This window comes from Callionymus lyra, chromosome 2, assembly GCF_982586985.1.
Source record: "Callionymus lyra chromosome 2, fCalLyr1.hap1.1, whole genome shotgun sequence".
NCBI classification, from domain to species: Eukaryota; Metazoa; Chordata; class Actinopteri; order Syngnathiformes; family Callionymidae; genus Callionymus; species Callionymus lyra.
Genome location: NC_141819.1, coordinates 39,206,495 through 39,233,035, shown reverse-complemented (window position 1 = coordinate 39,233,035; position 26,541 = coordinate 39,206,495). Strand labels below are relative to the sequence as shown.

General features: G+C 42.8%; 4 protein-coding genes across 4 annotated transcripts; 2 read left to right on the top strand and 2 right to left on the bottom strand.

The window, feature by feature from the left end:
* The first annotated feature begins 554 nt into the window (after positions 1 to 554).
* On the top strand, positions 555 to 15,308 carry slc22a23b (solute carrier family 22 member 23b). Its single transcript, XM_087785099.1, has 10 exons — positions 555 to 2,232; positions 4,386 to 4,489; positions 5,375 to 5,529; positions 10,424 to 10,610; positions 10,722 to 10,849; positions 10,912 to 11,014; positions 11,081 to 11,307; positions 11,508 to 11,540; positions 11,606 to 11,729; positions 12,107 to 15,308. The coding sequence occupies exons 1-10, from the start codon at positions 1,837 to 1,839 to the stop codon at positions 12,525 to 12,527; spliced, it is 1,878 nt and encodes a 625-aa protein (XP_087641225.1). The 5' UTR covers positions 555 to 1,836; the 3' UTR covers positions 12,528 to 15,308.
* psmg4 (proteasome (prosome, macropain) assembly chaperone 4) lies at positions 14,922 to 19,170 on the bottom strand. Its single transcript, XM_087785125.1, has 3 exons — positions 18,721 to 19,170; positions 17,774 to 17,849; positions 14,922 to 15,696 (listed from the first exon to the last, which is right to left on the bottom strand). The coding sequence occupies exons 1-3, from the start codon at positions 18,877 to 18,879 to the stop codon at positions 15,575 to 15,577; spliced, it is 357 nt and encodes a 118-aa protein (XP_087641251.1). The 5' UTR covers positions 18,880 to 19,170; the 3' UTR covers positions 14,922 to 15,574.
* Positions 19,171 to 19,389: 219 nt separating this feature from the next.
* On the bottom strand, positions 19,390 to 21,769 carry bphl (biphenyl hydrolase like). Its single transcript, XM_087785119.1, has 7 exons — positions 21,634 to 21,769; positions 20,972 to 21,075; positions 20,697 to 20,863; positions 20,454 to 20,607; positions 20,252 to 20,383; positions 20,054 to 20,177; positions 19,390 to 19,923 (listed from the first exon to the last, which is right to left on the bottom strand). Exons 1-7 carry the CDS (start codon positions 21,699 to 21,701, stop codon positions 19,833 to 19,835), a joined length of 840 nt encoding a protein of 279 aa, XP_087641245.1. The 5' UTR covers positions 21,702 to 21,769; the 3' UTR covers positions 19,390 to 19,832.
* A 1,789-nt stretch (positions 21,770 to 23,558) lies between these two features.
* On the top strand, positions 23,559 to 26,406 carry LOC148086944 (dual specificity protein phosphatase 22-B-like). The gene is made up of 7 exons (XM_087783025.1): positions 23,559 to 23,579; positions 23,641 to 23,674; positions 24,684 to 24,766; positions 24,961 to 25,010; positions 25,595 to 25,669; positions 25,726 to 25,897; positions 26,269 to 26,406. Exons 1-7 carry the CDS (start codon positions 23,559 to 23,561, stop codon positions 26,404 to 26,406), a joined length of 573 nt encoding a protein of 190 aa, XP_087639151.1.
* Positions 26,407 to 26,541: the final 135 nt, after the last annotated feature.

The window sequence follows — 26,541 nt, the reverse complement described above, 5'->3', positions numbered from 1 at the left end:
AAATCAGAAACAATAGAAATGACCTGAACTCAGTTACATTAGTGGGAACTGTTGCTTTGGCTATAACATCTCATTTTTTCCAGCCCAGTCTGCTGTGATTGGTCAAGCATCAGTGTTTGTCATCACTCCCGGGAGTCTCCGACTCCGAGGGACTTGTTGTATAAACAAAGCTGGTGTGATTACAGCTGGCTGAAGGAGGAGTGAAGACCATTATTACGTCTTAATAGGCTCTTCTCTCGTAACCTCTCTTTCCAGAGATTTCAACAAAAATGTTAAAGTCCAAATAAGTATTGAATACCTGTAGTTTTTAGTAGTCTGTATAGTTCAAGGTTCCATAGTATCATTATGCTCAATTAAACTTGATAAGATTAACTTTATTCTACATTCGGAAGTATGGATATTATCAAACATCTTATCATCATTACCATCATCGCAACTATTGCCTCTCCTGTTTGCGTCAAAGGTTTTATTATTCAACATCAATCTTCGGAGCGCTACTTTGACTTCCGGTACGCTATTACAGACCAGGGCAAAGTGCGTCCGGGATGGGGAAAGTTCACAGTGTTTAAACAGTTTAAGCTAACAATTTTATTTTTCATGTATTGTTCTACTAACTGTAATTACAAATTGCTGAAGTGCCCCTCAAAATGACTTAAGTAAATTACCATGTTTAGAAACAAAAAAGTTTTTTTTTTATCCGTCATTTCCTTTTTATTTTAGGTAGGTAGGTAGGTAGGTAGAACTTTATTGATCTTGATCTAGAAATTGTTTTTTTCCAATTAGCCACATCAAAACAGCAATTATTCATAAAAATAATAAAATAAAATAAGAACAAGAACAGAAAGAAAGAGAAATAAAGAGAAAGAACAAGATTATACAATCCAAGTCTAAGATAAGATAAAGAACATAGATCAAAGAAAAATAACACAGACAAAGATACAAATATTAACATAGAACAGAACATCATGACAGTTTTACTCCACTCCTGCCCCCAAACGAATTGTACAATCTAATTTTAATACAATTTTAATAAAAGGTTAATATTTTATCAAAATAATTGGGTTCATTTTATGATTTGAAGGGCAAATGTTGTTTTGTTTTTTTATTCTATTTTGGCTGTCCAGTTTTCTCTTTTGGATTGACCGGCCCTCAAAACAAACACTGTATACATTTTGGCTAGCAGGTAAATAGGCACAACTGGCACCATCTAGCGGTCCACGTTCAGCACAGCAGCTCCGCTCCACTCCCGTCTATTGTCTCCTTTACACCAGAACCAGAACCAGATGGTGCAAAGCACCGCCAGTGTGGACCCTCCGCAGCCCCGCGGCGAAGGACCGTGCGCGCCCCCGACGGGTCGCTCTCGCTGTCACCGCTCAGAGTTGAAGGTTCTGGGGACAAAGAGAGGCAGTGTGGGCCGCAGAGGCCGGTGCTGCCGCAGACGGTCCAATCACAGAGCATAGTGTGACCGGGAGAGGGCGGGGTCTGTTTGGATCGGGTCCCGGCGCCTGAGCCCCTGGATGATGCGGACCCACAGATGCAGACTCCGGGCAGGGATGAGACGTAACGTGGACCTATAGCGGAGTTCGGACCTGACTTCCCAGGACACTCAGACTCGGAGCCGCTGCACATGGATGGACCCCGGTGCGGGAAACACGAAGCTGCAGCCCGCATGTCCGCCCGAACCGTGACGCCCGGATATCCCCCGCCATGTGGACCCCCGTGCCGTGAATCCTGCTCACAGTTCGGCTCGAGCTTTTGTTGAGCGCGCAGAGGATCTACCAGCGGATCCGCCTTTGTGTCCCGGGGAGGGGGGGCTGCACTCGGAGCCGGACCAGGATGGCGGGCGGCCGCTGCCCGGACAACCGGGACCACCAGCCGGAGAACGGCTTCACCTCGCTGGAGCACCCTGCGCCCCGGCTGCTGCCGCACATCGACGGCTCTGTTCTGCCGTCCCTGGGCGGGTTCGGGAGGTACCAGAAGCAGCTGGTGGTGCTGACCTGGATCCCCGCTTTGTTCATCGGCTTCAGCCAGTTCTCGGATTATTTCTTACTGGCTCAGCCCAACGGAACCTGCCTCGTGCCGCTGAGCAACGACAGCAGCTGGAGCGGGGTGACCCCGCTGCCGTTGAACGGCACCGGGGACGGGTTCGGGGACCCGGGCGGACTGATGTGCGCCTGCAAGGAGTGGAGGCTGGAGCTGCAGACGGGACTGAGCCAGAACGTGGTTACCAAGGTAACGCTCTTCATTTTCCATCATCACCGCCGTCATCTCTGTGCCCTTCGTTTGAGTGACAGTTTACCCACTGACCTCAATCCGAGCGTGTGCGCGTGTGTTTGCTCGCGCGTGTGTTTGTTGTTGATGCTGCTGGGAGATTAAGGTAAAACATTTGATACCGTTGTTTTACTTAGAAGGTCATGAGCTGGTCAAATTCAAAACTCCAATTTAAGGTAAGGTAAAACTTTATTGATTGTTGTTTTTTTTCCAATAGCCACAGAAAATACAGCAATTTTTCATAAATAATAAATCAAAATAAAATAAGAAAAGAACAAAGAGAAATAAAGAGAAGATGATACAATCTAAGTCTAAAGATAAAGAAAAGAAAAATAACAAAGACAAAGGATACAAAGACTAACATAGAACAGAATATCATTATACTTTTACTCCACTCCTGCCCCCGAACTCAGAATTGTACAATTTAATAGCCTGGTATTGTCTGACAGAAAGCGAAGAAATCCAAATTCGACTAAGTTAATTTTGGAGGTCAACAAATAAAGTAAGTAAGTAAGTAATTTTTATTTGTATAGCGCTTTTCCAGGCCAGGGTCACAAAGCACTTAAACAATCAAAACAATATTCAATAAAGTATATACTTTAAAGGTCAAGATACTGACACTGAGAACACAACAGGAGTTCCAGAAAATCAAGGAAAAGCCTGAACAAAGATCAGTCTGAGAGTGTTGATGTGTGTTGTGCTGCTGTGTCTGAGGAGGAAGTTAAACCTGGTCAGTAGTCTGAGAGACTCCAGTCCGCTCTGCAGCTTTACTCTTCTACGACTATAGTCGCAAGTTCTATAGGCGACTTCCCAACACATCCCCCTACAGTTTCCTGTCGACTCTCGTAACTTCCTGCCTCATTTCCCTCGACCGGTCAATGACCCTGTTTTCATGTTGATTTGAAGTTTTTTCTTTACATCCAGATGACGTGAGAGAAAGCTTGTTTCTGATTGGCTGTTTGGTTTCATGAACAACAGGCAGAGGCAAACGTGCAAACGATGGTTCATTCGACACTTTCACTTTTTCTTGCCGACTGAGGTGTGCGGTTTAATGTTCAGAAACACTTGAACGCAACACTTTTCCTGGCACCTTGTTGCCGGATGAAACCAAACAGCCAATCAGAAACAAGCTTTCTCCGGTCTCTGTGATTGGTTGGCTCATTGGCACAAATGAAGCGTTGTGTAGAAGTTGAGTGATCGTAAAAAGAAAATCGGTGAGCGCGCAGGGAGATGAAGTTGGTCACTCGTATAGCAGTCGCAAAGCGTGCGCAAAGTGAGATTTATTGAACGTAAAAGAGATTTTTGTTTTCTCAAACACTTTATTTAATGCTGGAGTAAAAATGTCATGCAAAATGTCACTTACGTGCGCGCGAAACATATTCTCAGGTGCTCAAAACTTCGAACTGCACGCTCAACAAATAGGCAAAAATAAAACGCCATATTAATCAACAATGACTGAATAGAGCAGTGTAGAGAAAGGCATTATGGGAATTTACTGTTTTGTTGGCGACATAACTAAGGTTGATAACGGCTTGAACCGACATATTTAAATATCTAGTACCATAGATCCTCTTTAACTGCTTAAAAAACTTGAGTCATTGTTTGAATCAACTCTTAAAACTCCCATGACAATACTTCATAATAATATTTTTTTTGATATGTAAAGATAATGTATACATTCAGAAAATAAAATTAGATTTTACTGTGTTACACCCAAAAGGAAACATTTTGTTTTTGATTTGTCATCAAATTGCCCCTGAGTCGTATCATGAGCATACGTGTAATTCCTACTAAATATGGTTCATTAGTCGATGTTGTCAAACAACCAAAACTCATCCGGCTTTGGACTCTGGTTCACCTCTGCTGTCCACGTGTGTCCTTGTCTGTGGTGGTGCGTTCACTGACCCGTGAGTGGACAGAGCACAATACTATCGATCAGTGATATCTAAAACACAATCCCATGGACCAGAGCCTCGGGAACCAGGTTTCCTGGCTGGACCATGGAGAAGAAAATGTGTGTAAAAGACGGAAAGAATCAGGGTACTGTGATTCTCATGATGCTGTCCCAGTCAGCCAGGGCATCTTTTTGATGAATTCTCTCTCCTATCTTGCAGTGGAACCTGGTGTGCGACTCGGCCTGGAAAGTTCACATCGCAAAGTTCTCGCTGCTGGTCGGCTCCATATTCGGCTACCTGGTGATGGGAGTCATGGCCGACTGGTGAGCTAGCTTCTTGTTTTCATCACACAGAACAGTCTCCGATCTTCCCGTCGCAACAACTACAGGTTGGGAATAGCAACACGGAAATCAAAAACCCCTGGTGAAAATATGAAACACAAAATTAAGCCCAAAACTAACGCGAGACTATTCAACAAAATCAAAATTCCAGTCCGGACAAATAAAAGACTAGTGTTGATAAGAAAGTTTTCAATCTGTGAGCAAAGAAGACGTTTAAATAAAAAAAGGTTACAGTAAAAAATAGTTTGAAGTATATCAGTGGCATTTGAATGTTCAGTGGTTGAATGAGACTTTTCAAATGTTAAAACTTAGTTGTTTTTTAAGCATTTAGTTGTTTTTAAATTATTCAATTATATAGTCTCTATAATAAGTAGTGGAATTAGTTTTATTTTTAAGAATTAAAAATATTTATATAATTATTATTATTATTTGCAATATACTTTGATTTTCCAATTCCAAAATGAATTAAAAAAAATGTTTGTATAACAGTGTCACAGAGGTAAAGAGCTACAAATAGAAACATATGATGTGTAAATTAAATGATAACATTTTGAAAATATTCAAAAATATATTAAACCTTTCAATGTACTCATTGTTTTATTTTCCAATTAAAGTTTTAAAGTTTGAATATTTGATTGATTGATAATAGATGATTTTAATTCTTGGTTGACCTCGTGACCCATCTTGGTCGGGGGTCACTGGGGTCACAGCAGTATCCGACAGCCCTTCGTGGGAAACAATCCGCAGACTTTTGTTTTTGAGACAATGCTGAGGTCGACGGGTCCGTGTCGGAGCAGGATCCGCCGGACCGACCCGGAGAACAAAGACCCATCTCTTCTCTGAACTCTCCTCTTCTTGTCCTCGAAGGTTCGGCCGCCACCCGGTTCTGATCCTGTCCGTCTTCTTCATGCTGGTGTTCGGCCTCAGCGTGGCCTTCTCCGTCAACGTCACCATGTTCAGCACCTTGCGCTTCTTCGAGGGCTTCTGCCTGGCGGGTCTCGCTCTCGCCCTCTACGTGCTGCGTAAGTACCAGTGTGTGGTCGTCTTTCCAGGGTGTCCCCTGCCTCTCACCCTATGTAGCTGCTATGCTGGGATTAAGATACAGAGTTCACAGGATGATGTGTTCAGGTGCTGTCAAGGAAATGTAGTCACTCACTCACTGATGATTGACATCCACTAGTCAAGAGGGTTGAGAGTATTTTTAGGATCCATTTGCTGCGTCATGAGTGTTTCTAAATCTGACTCCTTTCTCTTGGTCCTCCATTATTCATCAGCTCGTCCTCCTCTTCTGTCGTTACGTTCTCTCGCTTGTCATGAGTCGAGCGAGTCACGACAGGAGACCAGATCAACACTCGTCTTCATGCTATGACCTCAGCTTTGACTCGTGCCATCACATGTCTATATACTCAGCTTTGACTCGTGCCATCACATGTCTTTATACTCAGCTTTGACTCGTGTCATTACGCGTCTTTATACTCAGCTTTGACTCGTGCCATCACACGACTATATACTCAGCTTTGACTCGTGCCATCACATGTCTATATACTCAGCTTTGACTCGTGCCATCACATGTCTATATACTCAGCTTTGACTCGTGCATCACATATCTTTATACTCAGCTTTGACTCGTGCCATCACATGTCTATATACTCAGCTTTGACTCGTGCATCACATGTTTTTATACTCAGCTTTGACTCGTGCCATCACATGTCTTTATACTCAGCTTTGACTCGTGTCATTACGCGTCTTTATACTCAGCTTTGACTCGTGCCATCACACGACTATATACTCAGCTTTGACTCGTGCCATCACATATCTTTATACTCAGCTTTGACTCGTGCCATCACATGTCTATATACTCAGCTTTGACTCGTGCATCACATGTTTTTATACTCAGCTTTGACTCGTGCCATCAAATGACGTTATACTCAGCTTTGACTCCTGCCATCACATGTCTTTATACTCAGCTTTGACTCGTGCCATCACACGACTATATACTCAGCTTTGACTCGTGCCATCACATGTCTATATACTCAGCTTTGACTCGTGCATCACATGTTTTTATACTCAGCTTTGACTCGTGCCATCACATGACGTTATACTCAGCTTTGATTCATGCCATCACATGTCTTTATACTCAGCTTTGACTCCTGCCATCACATGTCTTTATACTCAGCTTTGACTCGTGCCATCACACGACTATATACTCAGCTTTGACTCGTGCCATCACATGACGTTATACTCAGCTTTGATTCATGCCATCACATGTCTTTATACTCAGCTTTGACTCGTACCATCACATTTCTTTATACTCAGCTTTGACTCGTACCATCACATGACGTTATACTCAGCTTTGACTCATGCCATCACATGTTGTTATACTCAGCTTTGACTCGTACCATCACATTTCTATATACTCAGCTTTGACTCGTACCATCACATGTCTTTATACTCAGCTTTGACTCCTGCCATCACATGACGTTATACTCAGCTTTGATTCATGCCATCACATGTCTTTATACTCAGCTTTGACTCGTGCCATCACATGTCTTTATACTCAGCTTTGACTCGTACCATCACATTTCTATATACTCAGCTTTGACTCGTACCATCACATGTCTTTATACTCAGCTTTGACTCCTGCCATCACATGACGTTATACTCAGCTTTGATTCATGCCATCACATGTCTTTATACTCAGCTTTGACTCGTGCCATCACATGTCTTTATACTCAGCTTTGACTCCTGCCATCACATGACGTTATACTCAGCTTTGACTCCTGCCATCACATGACGTTATACTCAGCTTTGACTCCTGCCATCACATGACGTTATACTCAGCTTTGACTCCTGCAATCACATGTCTATACATTCAGCTTTGACTCATGCAATCACACATCTATACACTCACTTTTAACTCCTGTGGCCACTTGTCGATACCCTCAGCTTTGACTCATGCCATGAAACGTCAATATACTCAGCTTTGACTCCTGGGGCCACAGATCTACACACTCAGCTTTGACTCCTGGGGCCACAGGTCTACACACTCAGCTTTGTCTCCTGGGGCCACAGGTCTACACACTCAGCTTTGACTCCTGGGGCCACAGGTCTACACACTCAGCTTTGTCTCCTGGGGCCACAGGTCTACACACTCAGCTTTGTCTCCTGGGGCCACAGATCTACACACTCAGCTTTGACTCCTGGGGCCACAGGTCTACACACTCAGCTTTGACTCCTGGGGCCACAGGTCTACACACTCAGCTTTGACTCCTGGGGCCACAGGTCTACACACTCAGCTTTGTCTCCTGGGGCCACAGGTCTACACACTCAGCTTTGTCTCCTGGGGCCACAGGTCTACACACTCAGCTTTGACTCCTGGGGCCACAGGTCTACACACTCAGCTTTGACTCCTGGGGCCACAGGTCTACACACTCAGCTTTGACTCCTGGGGCCACAGGTCTACACACTCAGCTTTGTCTCCTGGGGCCACAGGTCTACACACTCAGCTTTGACTAATTTAACTACATACATTGATGCAGAACTTTGACTCATTCTAGTTCTCACAGTAGGAGGAGCCAGAAAAAAAAAGTTCAATCTTGTGCTGCTCAAAACAAGCGTGACGAGCTGACAAAAGACTGGCAGCAGACAGATGGTGTGAATGTAGTTTTGTGACCTGGAAGCTTGTTTTTGGGTCAGAGGTCAGCACAGCCGAGACTCTGGGATTAAAATGAATCATCCGCAGAGGACCGTTTTCCCGGGATTACGACTCTGACTTGGGACTGATAAGTGGGAGGAAGCTGCGCCAGAGTGGAGCAGTTTTTAATCTGTCACCCGAGGGTCTGCTCATGAAAGTGGGTCAGCGGAGTGAGAGAATCTGGGCCGCCGCTGTAGAGACACGTTCCTGCTGAAGCTCAGACGAGGAGCATCGGAGTGTAGGAGGAGAGGAGGGGGTGAGTCAGCAGGAAAACAGCTGAGATCAGGACCTCGCTGCAGCACTGTGGGCTCTCAGCACACACACATGTCATTTGTTTTCTTGGATCGGCTTGATTTTTGCTTTTCATTGAAAAACAAGATATTTGTCTACATTAGGGCAGCGAGAGATCAGCGGGGGGGTGTTTGCCGGGACAGGTGCTCGACAGTGAGGGGTGAGGGGGGGTGTTCATCTGCTCAGAGAGAACAGTGTGTGTCAGGGGTTGGGCAAGGGGGAGGGAGGGGTGTGTCAGCGAGACAATCAACACAAGAAAGAGCTTTGGAGCTGGAACAAAGGTCTGTGTGTGTGTGTGTGTGTGTGTGTGTGTGTGTGTGTGTGTGTGTGTGTGTGTGTGTGTGTGTGTGTGTGTGTGTGTGTGTGTGTGTGGGGGGGTGTGTGTGTGTGGGTGTGTGTGTGCGGGTGTGTGTGTGTTCCCAGCAGAGGGTCTCTCCAGAGTGTTACAGTGAAGAACCGTGTCAGCTGGTACAGTGCATCAGTTTGTGATGGTGCGGGTGCAGTAAGGGTCTGTGACCACCAGGGGCGACTCTCCTGCTAAAGCATGTGTGAGGACACATGTAACTCAAGGTTTTATTTGAGTCAGAGCAGTAACGCCGAGTGTTCCTCCTGTTTCTCTCTTTCAACTCCCCCGAGCTCCCTCTTTTCTTTTCATCCATCTAATCTTTTCTCCCGCTTAACCTTTTCCTTGTTCTTCTCCTCCTCCCGTTCTTTATCCCTCTCCTCCTTAATCGTTGTTCTACACTCGCATCTTCATCCTCTCCTTTATTTCCTTCCAACTCTTCTTGACCTTCACGTCTCTTCCTGCTGTTCCTACTCTCTCTTCATCCTTCTCCCGCTCTTGTCTCCTCATTTGTATTCTGCTCTTCTCTCGCTCTGGATTCCACCATGATACAAGTTCCTCCCCCTTTTCCTCCCCCAGTGTCACCTTCACCACGATACTGCAACTGCCCCCTGTGTGTTACTGTAACTGTGTGTGTTACTGTTTATGTGTCTTTATAATCATGCATACTGTGTATGGGTGTTGGTGTGTATTACTGTGTTTATGTGTGTTTGTTACTGTGTTTGTGTGTGTTACTGTGTTTGTGTGTGTTACTGTTTATGTGTCTTTATAATCATGCATACTGTGTATGGGTGTTGGTGTGTATTACTGTGTTTATGTGTGTTTGTGTTTGTTACTGTGTGTGTTACCGTGTATGTGTGTGTCATTTATGTTACTGTGTTTATGTGTGTGTGTTCAGTGTATGATACTGTTTGTCTGTCTTTCAATGTTTCTGTGTGTTTCTGTGTGTTTGTGTGTATAACTGTGTATGGAGTTTGTCATTAGTGTCAGTGGTGTGCGGTCAGAGGACGCCATGCCTGACCTGCCACCATGGTAAAGGAATATAAGATGACTATTAATATTTTATACTGAGTTTTTGCAGCTGATCGCTCAGATTGCAGAAAAAAAATAACAAAGAGAAAGAATGATGATGCTTGGATATTCAGAATAAACAGTTTTGTTGGATAAATAGTGACTTAAGTAAGTAAGTAAGTAAGTCATTTTTATTTGTATAGCGCTTTTCCAGACCAGGGTCACAAAGCGCTTAAACAATCAAAACAATATTCAATAAAAAGATCAAGATAAAACTGATAACACAACAGGAGTTCCAGAAAATCAAGGAAAAGCCTGAACAAATAAAAAGGTCTTAAGATGTTTCTTGAAGGAGTCAGTAGATCATCAAGCGCAAAGAGAGAGGAAGATCGTTCCAAAGCTTAGGAGCAACAGCCTGAAAAGATGAAAGTTGCTGTTATTGTGTGTGTTACTGTGTTTGTCCACTGTGTTATTGCATTTGATTTTGTTATTGTGCATACGTGTGCCTAGTGTGTTATTGTGTCTAGTTCAACAGTGACCAGTAGAGGGCGCCCTAGTGACGGTGGCTGTGTTTCAGGGGTGGAGCTGTGTCTGCCCGCCTGGCGCTTCTCCATGACAATGGTGTCCAGCTTCCTGATGGTGGCGGGGCAGCTGCTGATGCCCGGCGTGGCCGCACTCTGCCGCAACTGGCCTCAGCGAGAAGACTGGCAGCTGATGCAAATCGTAATCATCAGTCCCTTCGTGCTCATGCTTCCCTACATCTGGTGAGACACACACACATGCACAAATATGCACACATACACACACGTTGACCAACACTTACTTGCCGGAGTGTAGAAAAGGTGAGAATATTGAATATAAACGTTTTCACGCAGGATTTTTCCAGAGTCGTTGCGCTGGCTTCTCTCCACGCAGCACTACAAGAGGTCCAAACCCATGATGCTGCGCATCGCCCGCATCAACCGGGTGGACACCAGGTCGGAGTCGAGCGGCGTCTTCACAGGTGAGAACACGCTTCTGACCTCCTTCCTGACCTTTCGTTAACCACGTCTGTCTGGGCGGCAGAGCTGGAGCAGGAGCTGCACAAGAAGCCTCAGCGCACCTGCGTGGTGAGGATGATGAGCACACGCAACCTGTGGAAGAACATCGTGGTCCTCTGCGTCAATTCGTAAGTGGTGGTGATGATGTCATCATTGCGAACAAAAATGTCATGTGACCTCTTCTCTTCCTGCAGCCTGACAGGTTATGGAATCCACCACTGCTTCGCCCGCAGCATGATGGACCCCGAGGCCCAGCCCACCGCACTGTGTCACGCCGACTACTACACCATGGCGGGCATCGCCGTGGCGACGTGTCTGGCTCTCTGCCCCATGGTGGGCATGATGGGGCGTCGCGGTGGCCTGCTGACCTTCATGATCATCACGGCGCTGGCGTCCCTGCTGCAACTGGGCCTCCTTAACTGTGAGTAGCAGTAAAAAAAATTGTGAAGCCACTTCCTGTTTACAGTTAACAGTAGGGTTTGGTATCGTTAAGTCCCAGTTCCAAATTACTAGTTTACAGCCAACAATGTCATCATGCACTGAATGATCACATCTTAGGGCTCATGGCTACATTAAAGAGTTGCTACTGACCTGTCATCTCTCTCCTTCCACTCCCTGCAGTGATCGGGAAGTACAGCCTGCGACACGACACCGGTACGATTCTTATGCTGCATTTTAACCCTTGACTTGTTGAACTCACGCCTGTTTTCCTCAAACAGTTCTGCGAGACTCGCTCAACAGGAAGTTCTCGGTGGCTTTCTCCATCATCGGAATGTTCTCCTCGCACGCCGTCAGCACGCTGAGCATCTTCTTCTGCGCCGAGATCACACCGACCGTCATCAGGCGAGTGAAAAATATCATCAAATCAAGCTTTTTTTTTTTTACACTTTCCAGATATCACAAAGGAAATACTTTTATATACACTTGTAGTTCTTGATCACAATAACAAGGTTACTTGTTCCTGAGATCAAGAACTCTTCATGGTCTCTTCCTTGTCTTAGTCTTGAGATTCTAAGGTCTTGTGCTTTGATCATGCCGTCATCTAAAAATGTTCGCCTCTGCCTAGAACCGTCACTGGCGGAACATAATAAATCAGAATAAATCAAACAAGAATGTTTATGGCTATGTTGTGTCAGTTTACAAGAATAAACTGCGATAAACTGTAATGGAATTGAGAATACAGTGGTCATGGAGTCAAACTGCTCACCTTCCATTTGCAGGGGCGGTGGTCTGGGTTTGGTCCTGGCAAGCGCCGGGTTTGGTATGTTGACGGCACCAATCATGGAGCTGCACAACCAGAAGGGCTACTTCCTGCATCACGTGATCTTCGCCTGCTGCACACTGCTCTGCATCATCTGCCTGCTGCTCCTGCCCGAGCCTCGAGGGCAGCCCCTGCCCGAGTCCCTGGCCGACGGCGAGACCTTCACCCGCCAGACGCTTCTGCACCCGGGGGAACAGCACCTCCTGCTGGTCAAGAGCGACAGGGACTACTCGCGCGTCCACGACACGCCGCTACACCACTCCGCTACAGGAGGCGCTACGGTCGCCGCGGCCACCGCTCTGGCAGCGGTGCCGGCCTCGTACTCGCTGGCGACCGGCGGGGAAGTCATTGGGAGTCGAACCGTGGTCAATGGATTGTGAAGAGGAGAACTGTGAAGGTGTTTTTTTAGGAATTAATTCTCAGTGTGGGGCGTTCAGGAGCTGCCAAAGTTGAGCCGGAGTGCCGCGGGTCCGGTGATGAAGCTGTCGGCTCTTGTCAAGTCCGTTTTCAGGAAACGTTGCCATTCAGGGGCCGAATCCTTTCTCGACCTCTTAGAATCTCCAAATTTTGCACTAGCAGTCGTCGCATGGTTAAAAACTGAAATGTTTCCAAAAGACATTCACCAGCAAGCAAACGATTTGGAAAACATCAAGGAATACCAGCATCTATAGATTTCACAAGCCACACGTAGAAACCAACACAGTTCAAAGTTCAGCAAGAATATCAGGATAAACATCATCGTTTGAGCAAAGCATCAGTGCCATTCCAGACTGAACTCACATACACTTCGAAATTCTTGTAATCTCACTGGAGTTAACACGACTCTGCAACCAAAAGAAGAACTTAAAGAGAGGGAAGATAGAGGATTTAAATCAATTGACATTTTTGATGAGAATGGTTAAGAAATTGACCCGAAGAATCTTAGAAACCTCTTAACCATTTGAAAAATGTTGCCGTTCAGGGGTTGAATCGCTCGGAAAGATGCATATCAACCAGCTTTTTAAAGTATCTTTTAAATGTGTTAATAGTTAATCATTAAAAATTCAGACACAAAAAGATGATTAAGATTTCAGTTTCAAGTCATGTTCGGAGATCAGAATCTCAAAGTATCAAGTCCTAACTGCAAGATGTCCGGAGTGAACGGCGCGGAATCACTGTAACAGAAGAATTCTGATCTTAGAAAACACGACTGAAACAAGTGTTCTGCTGCTGAAGAGAAAAATTCAACTAAATGTTTCACTTTAGAGACAAACTCAGCAGAACTACACAGGTTCCACCACTATTGTGAGACACCACACAGCTTACAGTATAAAAACAAAACACCAGCGTTTGAAACTAAAAAGATGTTTGACCTTCAGATTTGCGACACTAACATTGCGCGTCACCAGCAAGTGTCACTAAGAAGTCGTCGTCAACATACCTCCGAGCTCGCAGATCTCCTGAGGATCCGCCCCTGAATGCAACACTCATCTAAAAGTTTCTTTTGCACTAAACGTCACGCAGTTGTGATTTTGGACATCAACCACGCTCCCACCACAGGGCACTTTTGTTTCTTTACACTTGTGATGGACAAACTCGCAGTGGCACTTTAACCTTGGCGTCTTCGTAGGAGGGCGAACTGTCTTCGTCTCGGCGTATGATGGTGGTCAGGGACGACCGGAGACCTGGGCAGTCCTGGCAGTGTCCCCCAGTTCATGTTGAGAGTTGAATGGACATGATAGTGACGGTGATGTCTGATGATGCGTCTCTGCGTTAGACCGGCTGCGACGGACGGTTCGACTTGTGCGAGTCTCACTGTCGTCCTTTGAGGTCCGAAGACCTCGGTTGAAAGCACAAGAACCCTTTTTTCCTCTCAGTGTTTGTGATGTTAGACTAGAGGAGTCAAATCTGGTTCCTGTCTTAGATGGCTGCAGGCGACCGGAGGTCCACATACACACACTGACCACAGAAAGATCTCCTGAAGGCTTTCTCAACTGAGCAGAAGATGCTGAAGAACTGGTATCCGTCTGGCATCTCACAAGGAGAACAGAGGCAAAATGACGAACAGGTGTTCCTCATGTCAGCATCAAACACATGATTCTACCTGTTTCCTCTGCATCAACTTGGTCCACCAGCAGCAGAAAGGTCCAGGCAGAAGCTCTGTGTGAGTCTGGAACCAACTCAGATGTCAGACTTCCTGCCAGAGTCAGGAGCAGGTGGAGAGTTCGGGTTTGGAGCGAGTGTTCCGCTCGTACTTTATGACACTCACTTAAGAACCAGACTATGATCACACGTCCTTAGCAACTCGCCGATTTGAACAAAAAGTTCTTAGAACAACAGATGTTATAGATGTATAGATGTAAGAGATTTTTCTCAAGAACAATCAAACACCAGCAGAAAATAGTTTCAAGTGTGTGAACCTTTAACTAGAAACATAAAGCTAGTTTGAGCAAGCTCCATGTTTATAAGTATATGCTATGTAAGGCTGTTTTTAAATGACTTTGTTAGATTTTATTTGGATGAAAGTACTTGGCGTCACTAAACTATGACCCAAAAGCTGACATTTGGAGAACCAGGGTCTTGTCTCTGGCTGCAGCAAACCAGCGCTAGCTAGCAAGAAAATATACAAAAAACAGAGCTAGCTTAGTTTTTACCTCCAAATTTATAAAAAATCTACACAATAAGTAAAAATTGAATTGAAGATTTATAACGCCGGTTCTACGTCTTCACAATGATAGTGTGCTATCGCCATTCTTTCACCTCAACATCACCATTTCAGAACAACGAGAGCAGGGTCAAGTTCAGTCAGCAATTTAATGAGTGGCAAAAAACAAACAAAGTGTTACATTTGTCTTTTATATTCTTAAACTAGATTCAAGCAAGAGTTTGACTAATTGCTACAGCTACGTGTTGGCAGTGTCCACCTTGGGTCCACCAAAATCTTTGTGTAGTTTAGTCTTGCCGCCATTTTTGTTGTGTTGTACAGTGCTCATCCTGCCCATAACCCACACCGTCTAATGAAGTTTGGTTTGTACAAGATTGACGTACGCAAAAAACAAACAGCAGGACATTTGTGCCAAACATAGAACACTTTTATAGATAGAAATGCTCAAAGAATCTCTTTTCTAGTCTAGGATGAAACATGACGGAGACCCTCAGTAGGAGCTCAACACACACACACACACAGACACACACAAAAAATCCACCTCCGGTCAGCCAGGCAGTGTGTTCACCCTGACGATTCTGTCCGACTCCAATCTAGACGCACAGTAGACCAGACGTTCCTCCACTTCTGTAGCACGTTTGTACACGTTAGCTTTGTAAACCTTGACTACTGATTTCTAAGTGTTATTTTTTTAATATGATGGATTTGTACAAAAACTGGCTCCAGTGTTTTTGATAATAAACACGTATTTATTATGTGACGACGAGTGTCTTTTGACGTTGCTCAAAAGAGCTCAGGGTGAAGCTGCAGCTCCTCGTTGATCCGTTTCTCCACCAGCAGAGAGAAGTTCGGGTCGGTCAGCGGCAGACTGTAGCTCACGTAGACCTGCTTCTTGGTTCTCCTCGCTGTGGGACAAACGGCACATTTGGTCAGCTCACAAAAACGTACTTAAACAAGAAACCCATCATGTGTTCTTCTGGTATCTTTAAACTTATCTGGACATACTCAGCACATTGTGACATGGATCAGAACAGCACAACACACATGTAGACTTCTGCTGCACAATCAAACTTTGGAATGCACTGTGTAGGATTCATGAGTGACAATGCATGATCATGATGTTTCATCATGAGGAAATAAGTCAACAAATTGCAACACACACTAAGGTCAGCTATAGGGTCCCACAAGGTTCTGTTCATGGTCCAATCCTAATCACAATCTATATGCTCCCACTAGGGGATTTGATCAGAATACACTCTATAAACCTTCACTCTTATGCTGATGACAATTAACTCTACTAGTCAATGAAGCCAGATGAAAGAAATCAGCTAACACAACTACGGTCCTGTTTTACAGATATCAAGTCCTGGATGAACCAAAACTTTTTTTCTTCTTTTACTGAACTCGGACAAAACTGAGGTTCTACTAGTTGGTCCACAACATCTCAGACAATCGTTAACTAATGATCTAGCTTTCCAAAATGCACTTTCCCCCGCTGTAAGCACCACTGTACATCATCTGGGTGTCTGCTTTGACGAGGACTTATCATTTAACTCACACATAAAACAAATCTCACGGACCGTCTACTTCCACTTCTCGTAACATCTCAAAAATCAAGAACTTCCTTCCTTTTGGATGCTGCTGAGAAGCTATTGTTACCTCCAGGCTGGACTATTGTAACTCTCTTCTGTCAGGATGTTCTCAAAAGTCTCTCAGAACTCTTCAGCTCATTCAGAACTCTGCAGCTCGTGTCCTGACTAAGACTAAGAGGCGCGAACACATTTCCCCTGTGCTGTCTTCTTTACACTGACTTCCAGTAGAATTTAGATACAATTGAAAATCCTTCTCTCAGCCTATAAAGCTTTACATGGTCTAGCACCAACATACATTAAAGATCTAATCCAAACTCATCAACCCTAGGACCTAACGATCCCTAAACTCTGATCTATTAGTTATACTATATTATGTTATACCTCATGTAGACTAAGGTTTGGGTGTAATTTGTTCTTTTTAGTGTTATAGACAAAAATGTTTGCTCATTTTAACGTAGCAACTTAACACCCGGGGACGAACATTCTCCAAAAAGACACTTAAAAACACACAAATACCTCCATATTGTATTGAAGCCTCGACATGAGGAACATGTCTGGAATAAATTAAATAAGTAGATAGGAGTAATTAGTAGAAAATAATCCCAAACCTTAGTTGACATGAGGGTGAGTAGAAAATGAGGTTGAAATTTGGGTGAACTATCAATTTAACATTTGAAACTTTGATTTTTGGTTTTAATAAAATGTTTTTGTTTTTCAAGGATTCCATTTTTTATTTAACAATGAGATTCAATAATCAGTATGTGTCCGTTTATAAAAACTTTTTCATTTTTTTTCATTTAAATGTTTACATTAGAAAATGTGTTTAAGCCCCGCCCACTGAAAAAAACATTTTTCTAGAGATAAAATCTTGTTAAGCCATAACTAAGCCCACTCTCACACATCAAGGTTTGTCACTGCAAGTCTACACATCCAAGGGACTTGTTGTATAAACAAAGTGGGAGTGATTCCAGCTGGCTGGAGGAGGAGTGAAGCCATTATTGTGTTATCATTTTTATTTGTTCAGGCTTTTCCTTGATTTTTTGGAACTCCTGTTGTGTTATCAGCTTTATCTTGCCCTTTAAAGTATATACTTTATTGAGTATTGTTTTGATTGTTTAAGCGCTTTGTGACCCTGGTCTGGAAAAGCGCTATACAAATAAAAATGACTTACTTACTTATAATAGACTCTCTTCGACAAGATTTTCGACGGGGGAGAACTTTATAAAGTAATAACTTAAAAACATGGTCATGATGAGAGACTTACTGTATCTTGGAGAGGAAGATTTCAACATTTGATACACGTTAGTGAGTCAGGAGACCTGGGTTTTCACATTAGTTGACCTTTAACAACAGTACTAGAGAGAGAGAAAGAGACAAAAGAGAGGGTCACCTAATCTCTGGGCCAGAGAACTGGAGCTGGTGTCAGACGGGTCGCCAAGAACCAATGTTGATAATGGTGTTGAGTCCTGTGGAGGAAGATAAATCAGATCCTCTTAATACAACACAGAAAACAAAACATTGCTACATACAATATATTTCACTGGAGATGAAACATTGGTTTCTTAAAAACAAAGATAGAAATGCAGTAAAAGAGACAAGTGTATATTTTCATTACATTACATTTTAAGGTTGTGCGATTGTCTCCAAAAAGTAATTTCTGGCTTTAAGAGGTCAAATGAGGAGGTTGCATAAGAATATTTCGATATTGTTGATAATAACATTTATCTATCAATTATATATGTATCAATGTAATTATATAATATGATGTATCATGATGATGTATTATATTAATATGTTTAATTAAATTATTATAAATGTCATAATTGTGATGATTATTATATCTTCTAATTAAAGCTCAGTCCAGACTCATCTTATATTGCAAACCTGGGCAAAGTGCAGCACAGGGGCCACATTTGGCCCTTTGACTGTATTTGCTCTTATGAGGTCAAGTATCGTGAAGAAAATAGTTTTTGCATTTGTTATTTATTACTAATCCCTTAACATGACTATAGAATTTTTGTTTTAGGACTTTTGTCTTTGTTTGCCAGTGTATATATACTAGTATATATATTGACCCTAATAAAAAATATAATATATATAAAAAGTAGCAGATTTAGATTAATTTTAATACTTCAGTTTATACTTTATTAACCCCTTTTTTTGCTTGACGGCCCCTTACAACATCCAAAATGTATCATATATGTTTTATATCAACTAAAAGAGAAACTAAACACATTCAGAAAATCATTATTGTGACAATGACTGAAACATATAAACAAATATTATTATAAGTATCAAAAGGTTTTGTTTCGTTACTTTGATGAAGTATTTACTTACAAACGTGCTGCTCATCGACACCGCCAGGCTGTTCAGAACGGGACTCGAACCGAGCCAGAGGAAGAACCCGCCGCTCAGCCTCATGACGTGGAAGTGGACCGTCTGCTCCAGAATCTTCTCAGAGAAGTTGTGAACAGAGATCAAACTGTTTTCACTCATGATGGTTTGAAGACACTGAGACACGAACAGGAGAAGTTCTGTGCGCGTCACGCCTGGACTAACTTCGGTACCAGCTCGACATGTGAGTCGCCTGTAAACTTAAATCCCACTCGTGTACACTTGACTGCTGTTTAGATCCCTGGAAGTCACCAACGTTGATCTGTTTTTTTGTTCTTAGTTTAAACCTCTAAGATGATTATATGAATTCAGTAAGCTGCTTTTGATTAACTCTGATGAATAACAGAGAATAAACCTACTGCTGGCGCCAATAAACGAAAGTACAACAGCAACTTCCGGGTTGACTGGACACAGTGCAGACATAAGCAATGGATTGTCGAAGTAAATATCATACCTTGATTCCTTCCCGTCATTACTGCGGATTTAACGAAGTTTGTTCATGTTTATACAATATCTTAAACGCATGAACGGACACAGACATAAACGGATCGAAAAAGAAACATCTTATTCATCTTTTTATTTTATTATCCATTATTATGCCTAGAGGTCGGAAGTCTCTATGGCGACACCAAGTGTTCGAGAAGTCTCATAGCAGCGACGATAAATAAAACTATTTGACACGTAAAATATATATATTTTTAACGTATTTATCATTCAACACCTTAAAAATGGCATAAGACTAGTTATGATGGAATGATTACTTTGAAATAGATGGAAATAACGCATAAAATAATGCACAAGTGAAAAATATAAAAGTATTTTTCAAAAAGTGTCCACTTTACAATTATGTTTATGCTGTTACAGCACATTTTAAATACAATGTAAATGTATGATTACAGAAATGAGTCAACATACAATTTGATATGCAATCTGCTGCAAAAGTGAAAAAATTTGAACGATAATAAAACATGTATAATTTGAAAATGTTCTGGAAAAAAAACTTTGAAATTATCCTCAGGAAAGAAAATAAAGACAGAAAATGTTGCTATGGTCTGTCACTCCTGCAGGAAGTCCTGGACCAGCTGGTTGAACTCCTCAGAGAATCTCAGGTGCAGATTGTGTTTCCCTTCCGGCATCAAGTGAAGCCTCGACAGAAGACAGAACAAGTTACTTGTTTTAAATCTGATGTGACCCCAGACCAGAGTTGATCTGGTACCTTTGACTAGACCAGATCTTTCAGATTGTACATCAACCCTAACACCAAGCCAAACCTCACCTTGACCCAGCAATGTGCTTTAGCAGGAAGTGAGGGTGGAAGCTCGGCACCATGGGGTCCTTCTCGCCGTGGACCACCAATGTGGGACATGTGATGAGAGGAAGCAGCTCCACACAGATGCTCCCTGAGAGAGACTACAAGTTCAGAACGAATCAACAGAAAGCATCTTTTTTCCATGCATCATTAACCAGGTTTGACCTTGTGGTCTGTGGGCAAACTGGGCAATCCCGTCCACCCAGGCCTCCCAGGTTTTGGCGAACTGCTGAGCTCCGTACATCTCTTCCATCGGCGCCCTCATCCTGGCACTCCAGCGGGAAACATCTCGGACTGCTGCATGGAAACAGCACAAAGATTAAGTGGACAGAGAACCAGAGGTCAGTCCAGAGGTCATCACTCTTACCAGCATACAGGTCCAAATCCTGCTGTGTCACGTAGGCATTGCTCCCCCAAACCACCAGCCGCTGGACCAGCTCAGGGTTCCTGGCGGCGGCGATCAGAGCCGTGATCCCACCATCACTCCAGCCGAGCAGAGAGAAGGAGCTGAAGCCCAGAAGCTGCGGAGGTCACCAGGTCAAAGTTCAACTCTGATTGACGAACACCTCTGTTCACTTTGTTTACATTAAAGGAGACAGGATCTCAGTACCTTCATCAGGTCGACAGCATCGCGTGCGTCTCGCTCAAAGAAATCTGCGGGGAAATCTCGGTCCGGAGGCCGAGATTTACCGTAACCCCGGGGGTCCAAGGCCACCACGGTGAATCGGTTCTTATCAAGGGACTTTAGCTGAGGTCCAAAATCAGTCTGAGAGCTTCCTGAGAGAGTATGTGAGAAAAATACTCAGCCAAAACATTATGACCTGTGAAGAAGTGTCCGATACAGTCGTTTACTCTATTAAGATGAATCGCCCTTCACACACTCACCCAGGGCTCCAGGGATCAGCATGACAGCCTGGTTCCCTTTTCCCGTCTGCTCGTAGAACAGGTCCACGCCGTTGACCCGATGACGTCCCGAGACCGCGGCAGAGCTGCAGGAAGACAGTTGACATGGTGATGACGTGTCGGGTAACATTCTGCTGTATACAGCAGTGACTTATAGAGTCCCCTGTTCCCCACTGTTACTATACTTCAGATGACATAACCTGACATTATTTGTCCGGAAAAGGGCAACAAAATTAAACATGCCATGTGATGACAATGATGACGTTGTCATCTTATTTTTGTAATTAATATGTCACAAGTTAAATGTTTTCGCCCTTTGTTGTTTTAGCTGTTTTTTCCCTGAATTTTTTTTTTTTAATTTTCTACAAAACTGTCCTTCTACACACAATGTTTTCATCACCCAGTGATTTATGTTATTCTCACATCTGACCAAAAAGCAAAAAAACACAGTTTCATATTCAATATGATAAATAAATAAAAGTGTAAATTGTGTTTTCAAGAGAAGCACGACAGCGTTTAACAGAAATCCACAGTTTAAACCCAGATTCACGCAGAAAAAACAACAGCCAGAGCAGAACTTTAAACACCAGTGGTTCTGCAATGGAACCAAAGTTTAGAAAGCGTTTAAACAAATTTAAAATTACCATCGTCGCAGACCATCTGCAGCCACGACTCTCTGTTTCCACAGCGATATTCTCAACACAGACAACATGCCTCTCGTTCTACTCCTTGTTCTGGTCCGGACTGATCCGAGCTGGACCTTAAAGAACAGAGTCAATGATCAACTGTATCCATTATTCTGACAGCAAACCTACTTCGATCGGCACTTTCGACATACCTTTGAGGCGAAAGAGCTAAACGCCAAAATTACAAATATATTTCGCAAAGTCGAGGCTTTTCATTTAAAACTAAAAAACTCGCGTTTATAGTATTCTCTTAAAAAGTTTGACTCAAACATAAATAGGAAAAAATTATATTTATACATATTTAATGACCTGTAGTTCTATTTTAGACCGGATGTGGTTTCAAAATAAAAGCTTACGAGAGAAAGACTGACAACGACTGATTCTAAATCAGAAACTTTTATTTTAAACACCTTTGACTTCATGTTAACTAATCCTTTTAACCAATATCTAAAAGATTTAATTAAATACATTGAACATCAATAATGACCGAAACACCAAACAAACCTTAAGTTTCTTAAGATTATGGATATATGTATATGTTATAATAAGTTATAATATATAATTAGATAGAAGAATAATTAGATATTACCGTTAAATTAAGCTAATTAAAGAAAGTAAATAAAATATTAGTAAGTAAAATAAAATGTAAATTGGCACTAATGGTGATCGAAAACAGAATCCTTTATAACTTTATGATACACTAGGAGGCAGCAACAAGCCTAAAGTTCGATCTAAAAAGTAGTCCCAGTAGACATTGGTTTAAACCTCATCCGTCATCTTAAAGAAGGGCTGCTTACAGGTGAGTGCCCAAGGGTTCGTTGTTGAAATGTCTGTTTACAAAGTTAAGGTAATTTTAATCATATAAATATAACTTAAATGTGTTCATACATGTGGTGCGAGGAGATGTGATTCACTTCATTTCTGTTATCTTTCTTTTTAATATAAATGTGACGAGAAATGTTTGAATGTTGATTTTCGTCGCTGAAATAAGATTATTTTTTAAGTAGTAGTAATTAAAATATTTGAGATAACTCAAACGTCTAAGATTATATGTCTAAAAATAGACGTACATTAGATTTTTTTAATTCATTTTAGACGTTCTGGGGATTATTTGTCCGCATAAAGACCTAAAATGCGCGTGCGTTACATACTCCCTTGCGTTTTGTGCTATAATAGTGTGGATATGCTTTTCAGGGACAGCAAAAATATTTATAATAAATCACATCGTTCTTGCATTTTTCATAAACATTTTTTTTCCTAGTTTTGCATCTCATAAAAATCCATTGGCAATGCCAGGTGCTTAAGCTAGTCTTGTATAGAAATAAATGTCCGGCAAACATTTGACTTTAGACGTTTAAGCCTTAGATATGAGAAGTTATTCTAAAAATACATGTAGATTAGCGAAGCTTTAAGCTTCTAAAATAGAGGTATATTAATAAAGTCTATCCATCTATCTATTAGCAGTTATATAAAGGTCTAAGATTAGGTGGGGCGTATAGACATGTACTCGTCTTCTAGGCGACTATTAAGTGGATAGTTTTAGGGTTTCTAAGCCATGTGTGGGTGTCAGGAAAAGTCTAAAAATATCAGCTCCAGGGAGCCCTCTGGTGGACACCAGTGTCACCACACCTATAAAGCTTTATAGCATCATGACTCACAGGTGGTGAAGAGACACAACTCATGGGTTAATGACAGGAGTTGACGGCTCCCCCTACTGCGAGGGTCGGCTGGATTAGAATACGACGCTCCACTGTCCCATGGTCGCTCTAAAAATACAGACAAGGTCACATGACATCATCCTCTCAGGTGACAGAGGGCGACGGTCAGACACCGCAGTAGCTCGAACGTGACGGACGTGAAGAGGTGAAGAGGAGCCGACGACGATGGGGAACGGAATCAACAAGGTTTGTGTCGCGATCCGGGGCCGAACAACCGGGACTGATCAACTGGACTTTTTGTTTCCAGGTGCTGCCCTTCCTCTACCTGGGGAACCTCAGAGGTCAGTGCTGGACTCACACATTAAACTTCACATTCAATTCTGACTGTGATGAGTTAAGCGCCACCTGCAGGATACACTGAATCAACGCACTTGATATTTATGTCCCAGTGATGTCATTCTTGTGTAGCATAGAATGTTCACGTGTGTCATGTTGCATGTAAGATCTATACTTGTCTGAGCGAGACACCTCACAGTCATTGTCGATAAGTTGTGCGTCAAAATGTGTGTCTATTTTCAATACTACTTTTCATTATCTTTATTATTTCATCGGGAAAAGTATGTGTGTGTGCTTGTAGAAATGTTTCGAGGAAATCTCATGTCATCATGAGTGTATTTCTGGGTGGGGGTCATTGAGTGTCAGTGTGAACAGACATAAGTAGCGGTGCGAGAAAACATTGATACACTTAAAATGTTTTTCTTCACAATACCATTATTTTAAACAGCACTATATATATATATATATATTTTTTTTTTTACTTTTCATTATTTTAATTAAAAGGAACATTCAAATGCTTACAGCGTTTGTTCTTTTTTGTGTTTCAATTAAATGTACGGCCACTAGATGGCAGCAGTCATTAAATTCTCAGCAACTAAAGGAACAATGAAATCCTGGCGATGACTGAGGACGAGAGGATACAGTCAACTCCAGCAAATTTTTAAAGCTGAAGTCGAACATATTTTGGTTTCAAAACAAATTAAATCAGTTATGACTTCATCAAGAGTCATGTGGTCTGTAGATTCTTCAACACCAGACTCAAGTACTCGACAATACTACAATAACATCCTTGTTACTACAGTATCACAATATATAGTATCGTTGCCTCTGTATCGTGATACAAATCGTATCGCCAGATTGTTTCCAATACACACCTACAGTCAAGTGACATAAGTGCTGGTCCCTGACATGACAGTCTAGAAGAAATAGTTTAGAAATATGCAAACACACATATAGATACAAAAACACGTGAATACACAAGTTAAAGACAATGACGTCAGTATGTCTGTCCAGATGCTCGAGACCAAGCTCTGCTGCAGCAACACAACATCACACACGTCCTGTCTGTGCACGACGAGGCGGCGCCCGTGCTGGAGGTGAGACTTGTGTAGTTGTTGTGCGTCACGCCGCGTGTGCGACCGTGACTCAGTTGTGTCCCCGCTGAACCTTGTTGGGATTTGTATTCCTGAATGTTTTGTGGGGTCAAAAGGTTGTGAGGTCACAAGGGTTGCGTGTCTCTGCAGACCCGTAAGTGAGAGTTGGAATGACTGAAGTTCTTTCTCTCCTGTAGAACACAAGATATCTCTGCATCTCAGCCGCAGACCATCCCAAACAGAACCTGTGAGTCATGTGATCACAACATCAAGTGTTTAATAAGAGTACCTGAGGTGATGGTGATGATGATGATGATGGAGGAATAAAGTTGATGATGAAGGAATGAAGATGACAATGATGATGATGATGATGATGATGATAAAGAAGATGATGATGATGATAAAGGAATGAAGATGACAATGAAGATGATGAAGATGATAAAGGAATGAAGATGACAATGAAGTTGATGATGATGATAAAGGAATGAAGATGACAATGAAGATGATGAAGATGATAAAGGAATGAAGATGACAATGAAGTTGATGATGATGATAAAGGAATGAAGATGACAATGAAGATGATGAAGATGATAAAGGAATGAAGATGACAATGAAGTTGATGATGATGATAAAGGAATGAAGATGACAATGAAGATGATGATAAAGGAATGTTGACGATGATAATGATGACAAAGAAGATGATAATCAAGATGACGATAAAAATGATAAGGATGATAATGATGATGATGATGATGATGAACATGATTATGATGAAGATGATGAGGACAATGACGACGATGATGATGGAGGGATCTCTCTCTTGTCCTGCAGGTCTCAGTTCTTCAGAGAAAGCATCTCCTTCATTCAGGAGGCCCGGATGAAGCGAGAAGGTTGTCTGGTCCACTGGTGAGTCCTGCAACACCCTCACAGTTGACCTCTGAATGTCGACCTCTCTGTGGCAGTGTGGCGGGCGTGTCCCGCAGTGTGACCCTGGTGGTGGCCTACATCATGACGGTGACGGGGCGTGGCTGGGTGGAGTCTCTTGCGGCGGTGAGGGCAGCACGACCGTGTGCAGGTCCAAACCTGGGCTTCCTCCGGCAGCTGGACGAGTTTGAGCACTTGGAGCTGAAGGAGGTCGGTCTACATAACTTCCTCTTAAACTAACTTATTCATGATGCATCCATGAGTGTTCCCTAGCCAGAGTGTCTTTTCTGTACATCATGTATCCTCCGAGTCATTTCACAGCCGTGTCTTTCCTGTCTTTCCTACTCGACTTTCAGAGGTACCGCAGAGTCAGCAGTTGAGTCCCAGAGTCAGATGATCAGTCACAGAGTCAGATATCAAGTCGGATTTTGAGTCACAAACCTAGATGTCACGTCAGAGTCACCTGTTAAATCAGAGTCAGCGGAGTCAGAGTTACCTGTACAGTAACAGTCATGTGTCGGATTACAAGGTCAGCTGTTACGAAAACATTCTTTGATTCATTCAGTTCTTCTCTCCCAAAGTGCCGGACGTGGTGGCTGGAACGATACGGGAAGAACTTTGACGATGACGACGAGGTTGAAGGTCTTTTGAGCCGTAAGTCTGAAGGCAGCGTGGCCCCGCCCAGAATCACACACGCTTTGACCACCAATGGCTCCTGAGTCCTACGAACTGAGATGCAGCTGCTGAAGAAGAAACCTGAGACGACTTCATTTATTAACTTAAATATAAAATCTATTTTTGTATCAATTATTAATTATAATTCAAGAACAAACACATTTGTATCTTGACGTGTG

Coding starts and splice junctions, on each gene's coding strand:
- LOC148086944 (XM_087783025.1), top strand. CDS start 23,559: ATGGGGAACGGAATCAACAAG. Junction 24,767..24,960: donor AGGCGGCGCCCGTGCTGGAG/GTGAGACTTGTG, acceptor TCTCTCCTGTAG/AACACAAGATATCTCTGCAT. Junction 25,670..25,725: donor GAAGGTTGTCTGGTCCACTG/GTGAGTCCTGCA, acceptor TCTCTGTGGCAG/TGTGGCGGGCGTGTCCCGCA.
- psmg4 (XM_087785125.1), bottom strand. CDS start 18,879: ATGAGTGAAAACAGTTTGATCTCTGTTCACAACTTCTCTGAGAAGATT. Junction 17,850..18,720: donor TGTCGATGAGCAGCACGTTT/GTAAGTAAATAC, acceptor CTTCCTCCACAG/GACTCAACACCATTATCAAC. Junction 15,697..17,773: donor TTCTCTGGCCCAGAGATTAG/GTGACCCTCTCT, acceptor TTTGTCCCACAG/CGAGGAGAACCAAGAAGCAG.
- slc22a23b (XM_087785099.1), top strand. CDS start 1,837: ATGGCGGGCGGCCGCTGCCCGGACAACCGGGACCACCAGCCGGAGAAC. Junction 2,233..4,385: donor GCCAGAACGTGGTTACCAAG/GTAACGCTCTTC, acceptor CCTATCTTGCAG/TGGAACCTGGTGTGCGACTC. Junction 5,530..10,423: donor TCTCGCCCTCTACGTGCTGC/GTAAGTACCAGT, acceptor GCTGTGTTTCAG/GGGTGGAGCTGTGTCTGCCC.
- bphl (XM_087785119.1), bottom strand. CDS start 21,701: ATGTTGTCTGTGTTGAGAATATCGCTGTGGAAACAGAGAGTCGTGGCT. Junction 20,384..20,453: donor GGATTTGGACCTGTATGCTG/GTAAGAGTGATG, acceptor GTTTCCATGCAG/CAGTCCGAGATGTTTCCCGC. Junction 19,924..20,053: donor AAGCACATTGCTGGGTCAAG/GTGAGGTTTGGC, acceptor TCTTCTGTCGAG/GCTTCACTTGATGCCGGAAG.